The sequence below is a fragment of the Salmo salar genome, chromosome ssa02 (genome assembly GCF_905237065.1).
Source record: "Salmo salar chromosome ssa02, Ssal_v3.1, whole genome shotgun sequence".
Lineage (NCBI taxonomy): Eukaryota > Metazoa > Chordata > Actinopteri > Salmoniformes > Salmonidae > Salmo > Salmo salar.
In genome coordinates this window covers 48,379,047-48,390,398 of record NC_059443.1, presented here as the reverse complement: position 1 = coordinate 48,390,398, position 11,352 = coordinate 48,379,047, and the positions used below count along the sequence as shown (strand labels likewise).

At 44.9% G+C, this 11,352-nt stretch overlaps 1 protein-coding gene across 1 annotated transcript; it reads right to left on the bottom strand.

Moving 5' to 3' along the window:
* Nucleotides 1-7,514: 7,514 nt before the first annotated feature.
* LOC106574980 (induced myeloid leukemia cell differentiation protein Mcl-1 homolog) lies at nucleotides 7,515-8,333 on the bottom strand. The gene is made up of 3 exons (XM_045713257.1): nucleotides 8,141-8,333; nucleotides 7,819-8,057; nucleotides 7,515-7,739 (listed from the first exon to the last, which is right to left on the bottom strand). Exons 1-3 carry the CDS (start codon nucleotides 8,331-8,333, stop codon nucleotides 7,626-7,628), a joined length of 546 nt encoding a protein of 181 aa, XP_045569213.1. The 3' UTR covers nucleotides 7,515-7,625.
* Between the last annotated feature and the right edge of the window lie 3,019 nt (nucleotides 8,334-11,352).

Genomic DNA, 11,352 nt, shown 5'->3' with positions numbered 1-11,352 from the left:
CTCAGACTTGATCACAACTGGATAATTCAGCTCTGCTAGGATGAGCCAGCTGTGCTCGGGCACCACAGACTTGGTCACAAATGGGTAATTCAGCTCTGCTCGGATGAGCCAGCTGTGCTCGGGCACCTCAGACTTGGTCACAAATGGGTAATTCAGCTCTGCTCGGATGAGCCAGCCCTTGTTGTGTAGGTCTGTACTTGGTTTAGATTAAGATCTTTCATTCTTTGCTCTCCATATGCTCCTTAGTTGAACACCTTGATATCTTAGCATCAGTTGGATGCTTGATACTATACAAAGGATGTCCGGTTGTCACTGAACAGTAGTTCTATGAAAAGATGTGACTACACTCTGTAAAATAAAGTCCCCTAGGTCTCTTGAGTAACAATCATGAACAAAGCCGTGCCTTTCGTCGATTACTTTCCTGACATCTACCCTGAGCGTAAACCCTGACCTTGAGCCTAATCTGGTGGGGGTGATGATCAAGTCTGTCCTCTTTAACAGACAGGAGGAGGCGCTGTTATGCAGAGGGTTGGTGGTGCAGGCTCGAGATATCAACATCTACACTACGGTACACTTCAAAGTTACTGGTATAGCTCCTGTTGTGGGTTATGACCTAGACTTAGGTCTCGATCAGGATGGCAAGGAAGAGACCTGGGAGCTGGTTGGTAGAACTTGGTCTAAACACTTTGCTGCTGAGCCAGTGAACATCCACGTTCTCCATGATGACATTAAACGGCAAGTAAATGCTCTCGTTTTCCCGCTTAAATGTATATCCTTGGCCAAAAGGTATGTGGAATCTGTAAGGGGAGCACTCACTTTCGGAGACTTCTGCCCCGATAAGGGCTACTACATTGCTCGAGACGGTAACACGCCTGCCTTGTGCTCCGATGTCATGTTCGGTAGGGTCTATTTCATGTCTGCAAACAAGCTGAACCAGGTGCTCTCAGTGTCCGAACTCATCTATGATCACGACCTGTCTGAGGCTGAGACTAAGGTCTTTGACAGTAAACACGTGGCCTATTTCTACAAGGCAGCGTGTCTGGACATTGAGACCGTGTTTGACAAAGCATACCGAGATATGTCCCTAAGATGCGACTCATTCGCCTACAGGTTCCCCTACTGCACTGAGTGTACGGTCGAGGGCATGACAGAGTACAGGAGTAAGCTGGTTCACATGCTAAACACTGGCAGGTCACAATTGCCAAAATATAGTAAGCACGTCTCTATCCCTACTCTATCGCCTGACATGCCAGGTCAGCAGCACGAGATAACCTGCATCTCTCTCGTGATACTCAACTCCCACATACCCAAGACTTCACCTGACCACCACAGGAAGAAGCTGATAGTTGTCTATAATAAATGTAAGGTAACACACAACCGTCACCCAGAGGCTGACCACGAACTAGCCAGGGGTGCCGGTATAGACGATGTCACAAGGATTATGTTTTATCCGTGCTCCGGAGAACTCACAGTCCTGGAGAAGACGATCAAACTGTTGTACAAGTACGGCATAGAACTGCTGTACGTGTTCAACGCCGAATTCGATGTGAGAGTGATCGAGCAGCGTGTGCATTTTTACACTCAATCGAATTACACCAAGTTCCGAGACTCCGTTACCCAGGAACGAGGAACCTCGCTACTGCGAGCCTGGTACGGCCTCTTTGTCACCAAGGCCCTGGCCCATGACATGGTACCGTTCTTCCAGTTTGAAAACGTACGTTACCTTGATATGTACAAGGAGATGCTGAAGAACGTAGGCTCTGTGTTGCTCAATGGAACCTTGACCGAGTACAAGCTCCACCTGATATCTGTGCACATCCAAACGTTCAACAAAGAGAAGGCCAAGCTGGGCCACTTCAAGATGAACAGCTGCGGTATGAACATCATAGATCTGTACAGGATGGCAGGGACCAGAGATATAAAGTTTGCGTGTACCAGCATGAAGTTGAACGAGGTGGCACCCTTTGTCATCTCCAAGGTCAGGAAGCTACACAGAAAGGCCCCAAAGGACACCAGAAAGCTTTGCAAGCTAGCTGACGTGGGTTACTCTAGCATGGACGAGGTGATCAGACTCGGAGGTAGGAGTCTATTTGCTGTGCTCCTCTACAACTTGGTCGACTCACAGCTGTGCGCCAGGCTGGCTAAAGTTCTCAACCCAGTATCAGCTCTGTTTCATCGATGTAGGGCCACTCTCAATATAGACATGGTGGTACACGGAAGAGGGGATAACTTTTGCGGCTTTGTGCAGAGCATTCACTCGGTTCAGATCCCCCAGCTCAAGTTTACACTCGATACCCTCAGAGTGAAAGCGGGACCCCTGGGCATGGAATTGAACAGCCGCTTGCGATGGGATCCTAATCTCGCCTCAGACAATGGTGACAGTGACATGTGGAAGGGAGGATCTGTGTGTGACCCACTCACTGGCCTACACTACTCGGGGCCCGGCATGGGTCTGGAGCTGTCGTTTGACTTCTCCAGTATGTACCCCTCGATCATGTGCGCTCTCAACATCTCACCTGAGACCACTATCCCCTGGCCTCCCGTTGACTTTCCCCATGATCTATCAGGTTGGGTGTGTTACAACTGGGAGGCTGAAGGGTTTCAGTACGCATCGCTCATTCTCAAGTACGACCAGACCCAAGGCTGCTTTATCCGTGCCCCGGGCATATTCTCTTCCTCGGTAGAGTACTATCTCAAGAGGAAACTCAAGAGGAAACTCAAGAACCCTGACATCAGCGAGGCCGAGCAGGTCTACTACAAGCTGCAGGAGGGAGAGTGTAAAGTCCTAGCCAACTCCTTCTACGGAACTGCTCCTCGTCCCTGCGGGCCTCTCATATCTGGCCACGGCAGGCAACAGATTGCCATTGTAAAAAACTGTGTGTCTACGTTCTACCAGCACAGCTGCCCTGTTGTCTACGGTGACACTGACAGTGTCATGGTCTCAGTTGGATACGGTCCCAGGGACATTCCCGAAAGGGACGTGTCTGATGTAGTCGTGCACAGAACAGATACACCCCGGTCCGGGGACATTGACATCAAACTCCTCGAGAGCTTTGCCTGTAATGCCCGGACGGCTGTGGGTGACATGTTTAACCTGTTGGGTCTAGGGGGCAGCATTTGCACGTCTGGATAAAAAAAATGTACCCGATTTAATCTGGTTACTAATCCTACCCAGTAACTAGAATATGCATATACTTATTATATATGGATAGAAAACACTCTAAAGTTTCCAAAACTGTTTGAATGGTGTCTGTGAGTATAACAGAACTCATTTGGCAGGCAAAACCCTGAGACATTTTCTGACAGGAAGTGGATACCTGATGTGTTGTATTGACTTTAAACCTATCCCATTGAAAAACACAGGGGTTTAGGAATATTTTGGCACTTCCTATTGCTTCCACTAGATGTCACCAGCCTTTACAAAGTGTTTTGAGTCTTCTGGAGGGAGATCTGACCGAACAAGAGCCATGGAACGATGATGGCCCATTAGACACCTTGCGCGCGAGTTCATGTTGGGTACCCTCGTTCCAATACGTTATAAAAGAGTATGCATTCGTCCACCTTGAATATTATTCATGTTCTGGTTAAAAAAGGCCCTAATGATTTATGCTATACAACGTTTGACATGTTTGAACGAACGGAAATATATTTTTTCCCCTCGTTCATGACGAGAAGTCCGGCTGGCTTACATCATGTGCTAACGAGACGGAGATTTTTGGACATAAATGATGAGCTTTTTTGAACAAAACTACATTCGTTATGGACCTGTGATACCTGGAAGTGACATCTGATGAAGAGAATCAAAGGTAATGGATTATTTACATAGTATTTTCGATTTTAGATCTCCCCAACATGACGTCTAGTCTGTATCGCAACGCGTATTTTTCTGGGCGCAGTGCTCAGATTATTGCAAAGTGTGATTTCCCAGTAAGGTTATTTTTAAATCTGGCAAGTTGATTGCGTTCAAGAGATGTAAATCTATAATTCTTTAAATGACAATATAATATTTTACCAATGTTTTCTAATTTTAATTATTTAATTTGTTACGCTGACTTGACTGCCGGTTATTGAAGGGAAACGATTTCCTCAACATCAATGCCATAGTAAAACGCTGTTTTTGGATATAAATATGAACTTGATAGAACTAAAAATGCATGCATTGTCTAACATAATGTCCTAGGAGTGTCATCTGATGGAGATTGTAAAAGGTTAGTGCATCATTTTAGCTGGTTTTATGGTTTTGGTGACCCTGTCTTTGACTTGACAAAACATTACACACAACTCTTGTAAATGTACTGTCCTAACATACTCTAAATTTATGCTTTCGCCGTAAAACCTTTTTGAAATCGTAAAACGTGGTTAGATTAAGGAGATGTTTATCTTTCAAATGGTGTAAAATAGTTGTATTTTTGAAAAATTTGAATTTTGACATTTATTTGGATTCAAATTTGCCGCTCTTGAAATGCACCTGCTGTTGATGGAGTGCACCACGGGTGGCACGCTAGCGTCCCACCTAGCCCCAAGAGGTTAACCTGTTAGGGCTAGGGGTAGTATTTACACGGCCGGATAAAAAACGTAACCGATTTAATCTGGTTATTACTACTGCCCAGAAACTAGAATATGCATATAATTATTGGCTTTGGATAGAAAACACCCTAAAGTTTCTAAAACTGTTTGAATGGTGTCTGTGAGTATAACAGAACTCATATGGCAGGCTGAGAAGACCTGAGAAGATTCTGTACAGGAAGTACCCTCTCTGACCATTCCTTGGGCTTCTTGGCTCTGTTTATTGAACATTTAGGATCTTTGCTGTAACGTGACACTTCCTACGGCTCCCATAGGCTCTCAGAACCCGGGAAAAAGCTGAATGATGTAATTCCAGCCGCTGGCTGAAAAACGTCAGCGCCTTGGGTAAGTGGTCTATCAGAGGACCATCAGACTGAGGCTCGTGCACGAGGGGATCCCATGTTTTTATTTTCTCTCTCTTTGAACGTAAACACGCTTTCCCGGTCGGAATATTATCGCTTTTTTACGAGAAAAATGGCATAAAAATTGATTTTAAACAGCGGTTGACATGCTTCGAAGTACGCTAATGGAATATTTAGAATTTTTTTGTCACGAAACGCGTTGTGCGCGTCACCCTTCTTTACACTTCGGATAGTGTCTTGAACACACGAACAAAACGCCGCTATTTGGATATAACTATGGATTATTTGGGACCAAACCAACATTTGTTATTGAAGTAGAAGTCCTGGGAGTGCATTCTGACGAAGAACAGCAAAGGTAATAACATTTTTCTTATAGTAAATCTGACTTTGGTAAGGGCTAAACTTGCTGGGTGTCTAAATAGCTAACCCTGTGATGCCGGGCTATCTACTTAGAATATTGCAAAATGTGCTTTCACCGAAGAGCTATTTTAAAATCGGACATAGCGAGTGCATAGAGGAGTTCTGTATCTATAATTCTTAAAATAATTGTTGTGTTTTTTGTGAACGTTTATCGTGAGTAATTTAGTAAATTCACCGGAAGTTTGCGGGGGTATGCTAGTTCTGAACGTCACATGCTAATGTAAAAAGCTGGTTTTTGATATAAAAATGAACTTGATTGAACAAAACATTCATGTATAACATAATGTCCTAGGTGTGTCATCTGATGAAGATAATCAAAGGTTAGTGCTGCATTTAGCTGTGGTTTGGGTTTATGTGACATTATATGCTAGCTTGAAAAATGGGTGTCTGATTATTTCTGGCTGGGTACTCTGCTGACATAATCTAATGTTTTGCTTTCATTGTAAAGCCTTTTTGAAATGGGACAGTGTGGTTAGATTAACGAGAGTCTTGTCTTTAAAATGGTGTAAAATAGTCATATGTTTGAGAAATTGAAGTAATAGCATTTCTAAGGTATTTGAATAACGCGCCACAGGATTCCACTGGCTGTTACGTAGGTGGGACGATTTCATCCCACTGGCCCTAGAGAAGTTAAGCGGATAGGAGTCGTAGTTGCCATGTAGCCATGTGTGGAGGGATCAGCTTTGGTTGGACAAGGGGTGTTGTTGGATACTATAGCCCTGGTCTGACAAGTCACTATAGGCAAGGCTGATACACATTGTTGGAAACCCCTTTAAAGCCATTGTTGGCCAGACTGTAACACCACACACTGAGTCTCTCTACTAGGCAGCATAGGGTACATCCACCCAAAGACACTGTACTACCTTACCCTGTGTCAGAGTAGTAGTAACCATGTTTCAGTCACCAGTACCTGAGGATGCCCATCTGGACACACTTACAAAACAGACCCTACATCTAATGGAGACATTGAACACTTTCACCTACATGTCTCTCGTACAGTTATTGAGTCTAGACACCAATGGCAGCCGCAGACTATACGACGTACTCTGTGCCCTGGAAGGTATTGGACTTCTGAGTAAAGATAGGAAGGTATACACATGCAAACGACGAAGGTATCAGTTGCCGGTATTTAGCAAACCTAGTATGAAGAAACACATTGGAACTGTTTACCGGCATGTGCGCAATCACCCAGGGATGTTCACCTTGCTGGACTTGGTCAAGACATTTGATATTCCACCACGTAGGATGTGATATTTTCCGGGTGCTGAACGTAATTGGTGTTGTGATAGGATGCTACACATCTGCGCCACATTCGGTGTGTTCGGACTCCCAATGGAAACGGACTCTGGAAAGGATATGGGGTGATTCCTCTGAAGTCCAGGTCCTGGAAAATAATGTACCAGAGGGTATGTGCATTGACGCTAATGCCATTGGTTCTGACACCCAGATCATCCAGATTGACTTCTCCGAATACCAGTTGCTTTATGTCGACAATGATGCCGTGATATCCGAGTCCTATATCTTAGAGACCAATTCCGTATTAGAGCCAGAGTGCCTCCCGATGGAGTGGAACGGTACACAGAAAGACTGTACCAATGGTGAAGTGTATCAACAATGCGTTTCACGGGTACAAGGGCATGCTGAGAGACTCTCACACAAGCCAAGTGTTGTGTATAGACACTGAGCACCTGACAACTGACACCTTTGATACTCAGGACATCCTGATGAACATTCCTGGGGGCAGGGTTGATTGGACCAACACAGACAGTCTACTAGAGTCCTTATTATGGTTAGATGAGGACTGACAGTAACCCTGAAACAGTATTTGGTTTCCAACAGGACTATTGTGAACAGGACAGTACCTGGCCTATACCCAAGTCTACCACTGATGTACTGCATATGACTGCACTCTGTCTGTAACTCCACTGTTGTATTATACCATTGTACACATCCACACTGTTGTATTACACCATTGTACATATCCATATATCCACTGTTGTATTATACCATTGTAAACATCTATGTAACTCCACTGTTGTCGTAAACCATTGCAAATAAATTCTATACCTTGACGTACTTGTCTTGTGTAGTAGTTGTGTACTGCAGTCATATGTCATTTTGTACAACTGACACAGGATCACGATAGACACCAAACACAAATGCGGTTCACTACTTTATTAGCTTTTACGGTACATATTCCTAACATCATACTCAATCTCTACTATGGTGAGAAGCATCAAGCACAAAGTGGTAACAGGTAAAGGACTCTTCTGAAAGTCACATAACCAAGGTTATTGTTGCGCCAATACCGGCCAATCCGAAAAGGGACATGATGATGTTCCTACATCTGGACTCAGGTTCTGCTACTGGAAAGAACTCCACGAACCCATTCTGGAACATTTCAAAAGAAATATTAGATTACAGGTACACCAAGACAATGGTGGCATCTCTCAGTCATTACTGAACGTACCCAGGAGTTATGTTTGACTAGCCAGTCCGTGTGGTGAGTGGCCAGGTACTCTGCTATCTCTTCTCCCACCACATCAACACAGTCATCTCTCCCCTTGCCTCTCAAGTACTGGCACACCGCAGCCCCAAAAGACATCAGGCTGGCAACACGGCCCCAGTTGACGGTCCCGTCTTCAAAGATGATATGGGCTACTGAACTGAGGAACTTCACATCATCCACATAGAGTGTGTTGATCATACCTGTAAGGTCGATGGTGCAACAAATGTTAAATTACTTTGTCACTGGCTTGTGTTAGCTGTTGGTGTCATAACACAATACCTACCATTGTATGTGTATCTGTGCTTCTCCAGTAATTGCCCGATAACTCTACTCGTTGTTAACAGAGCTTTGCTTTCGTTCCACCTAGGTTTCAGAAGTCCCGTACATTGTCCTAGGACACATTTAATGAGTTGCCTGGTGTCTATGTCCAGGGCTCCGGTCTGGTGATGGTATGTTTCCTGATGTGATATCTTCATTCTGTGCATTTATGAGTCGCTGGTAGCCTATGGTACACCTATGACTGCAATGATAGTCTGCAGGCGTGTTGACACTTATATATACATGATGGGAGTTATTCACGCTAGCTCTAACACTGACAGAATGCAACTATTACACCAGGGGTAACATCGGCCTTGTGCAGTCGGCCAGGTCAAAGAGACAAGAGGATATCAAAGACGTACTTCATGTTACGTTTATTTAAATACAGCAACACTACAATCATTGTATCACCCATGCTCATAGAATGTCTTATGTTTGTTACAGTAGAAGGTAATGTGCAACAACAAAAGAAGAGTAACATGTCAAGGTATAAAAGTGAAGGTCTTCAGCCTCATCCGAAGTTCTTTGGTCATTTTATCACAGTGAGGGTGATGTCCCTGGGAGGGTAGGTACCTTCCCTGGATGGTGAGGGCGCTGCAGACAACGCAGCGGTTCAGGCCGCTGATTGAAGTGTACCCATAAGCCGAGTTGGTGATGATACTATCAGGGAATGCAATCTTTCCCCTCCTGTACCGTTCCTTCCCCAGTAAGAGCATTAGCTCGTCTTCTCGATTCGTGTACCTATCGGTAAGGTACTTACAGCGGCCGCTTGTGTTGTATACGTGATAGATGTGCTCACCCAGCAGGGTATCGATCTCAACAAAGTTCTTGATTTCGAGGTTACACATGAAACATTTGTGTGTGTCAACCGTATGTGGAAGGTGGTACATGTTGGCAGACTCTCCTAGTACCCCGAAGTGTGTGGTACCGTAAGCTAAGGAGCTATCCGTTTCGATGTCTCCCCATCTGTACTCATGTCCGGGTCCTCTCCTGATGAACAAAGGAGTGCTGTCGATAGACCCTGCCAGTTTCAGATGCTTCAACATTGTCTTGAGGCGGTTACCAATCTCTGGGCATGCCATGTAATGATCTTGGCCTGGTGGTGATGCACAGATAATGCAATGTTTTGTACCTGCGATTGTAACGTAGCCGTCATTGGAATACAGCATGAAGTCAGGGAATGCTAGCAGTCCGCTTTGGAACCTCAGCCTCCCTTGTAGGATGATAAGCTCCTTTTCACGCCCCCTGTACTGGAGCTTCACATCGCGACACTGTCCTTCCCCGTGCCGCACGTGTTCATTTAAACCAGGGTCACCTCTTTTGTATCCAGACAGTACTATGTTACAATCAGTGCACCTATATGTGTCGTACGTTCCATCCATGTGCGTCATGACATTAGGGTCTTCCAGTAAGTCATATGCATTCATCGAACCTTTGCAACAATGTTGGGGAGTGGTCTGTTGATGGGTTATAGTCTGGTTACTGTCCACCTCAAGTTGATGGTCGAAGACTGGCACGACCGTTGCAACCCTTTGAATTATCTGCACTTCTGGGACGCACTCCGGTGTAGCACTGCTGTAGTTTGGGTTCTGCATGGTTCACTAAGCTCCAACACTTGTTATACAAGGTATGAACTGGTTTCTGTAAAGTACACTGATAGCAAGGTGCAACATATGTTGGTCTTTTATACAACTAAACAAGGGCCATGTCCCCTGGTTGTATAAGGGGACAGGATTTGGGTGTATCGACTCTGGTTGGATATAACGACACTGGTGGATAAAGGGAATTGGGCAGAGAACAAGCACACTGATGAAACATGTGACTGGTAAAATACAACGTGTACCATATACAATGTGTGACATGTGTACTATTCGGCTTGCAGCTATAGTTTTCAACTGCATCACTCCAATTTCAAAAGCAGAACGTATAGCAGCTGTCTTCCGCATGAAGATCAAATTGGAGTTGAACTGGGTGTATTGTGGGTACTCGTACGGTGTGCGGTCGTAGAAATAACTCGGTTCCACAAACGAGAGCTGATTGGCTAGGGCTTCATCGGTACGCTTGGTTAAGGTTATCATTACAGCCTTCATGTCTGCACCTGAGCCAAGGTCCGTTTTATGATCATGCCCTAAAGGTTTGAAGCGAACATCGGGATCATGATAGACCAAGTGTTCAGCCTGATCGGCGTATGCAGTGAAAGCAACAAAACGCAGGACATCAGAAGCAGAGGTGTAGAACTTGTTACCTCTCAACTCTTGGTAAGCTTCATGTAGATTGTCGTACATCTCTACAATTGAATTGGTCTTGTCAGGCTCACTAATCATTGTCATCAGTTCTTTTGCTTTAGTGAACACATCCCTATCCAGTTCCATGACAACTCTACTGTCTTCCACAACGCCAGTCTTTTTCAGGTGATCTATTGTCCCAGCGTCCAAAACCAGTCTGTTCTTATGGAAGAAGTTTGCCTGTTCCTTGATAGCAGTCATGTGGGGCATTAGATTTTCCCAGTTACCTGTCCACGTAGTGAAGTATAACGTGTCTTGAGTTTGGGTCAGTCCCCTTGACACTAGGGCTAGAATCACAGTCAGTGCTACTGCAGAGCCTGAGACTGTGTATAGACCCATCTCTAGGTTGAGACCAAGTCGTAGTATCCTTTGTAGACTAAGTCATGGTATCCCTAAGTTACATTGTCTACAAGTGGCAATATGAGTTGCTTTTATACCTTACGGCTCTCAGTGAGGATGGGGGTGGAGATCACACAAAGCCAGAGGACTGAGATCGGAAAGTCCCCAATTTCAGTAAATCCGACGAGGAGCGCCGTATCCAGTCTAAGGCAAGCCATAGGACTGGGGATGGGACGTCGAAACTGGGAGTCAATATCACATTCAGGGTGGGAATCTCAATGAGCTATTTTATTCGAGCACACATAGGCAATGTATAACTCTACACAACTCTGCCAGGACCTAGGATCAAGGGAGATACTAAAGTGTTTTAGTACTATATCTCTTGCCTCAATGAAGAAAATAATCATGGCCTCCAAACCCTCAAGCTGCATACTGGACCCTATTCCAACTAAACTACTGAAAGAGCTGCTTCCTGTGCTTGGCCCTCCTATGTTGAACATAATAAACGGCTCTCTATCCACCGGATGTGTACCAAGCTCACTAAAAGTGGCAG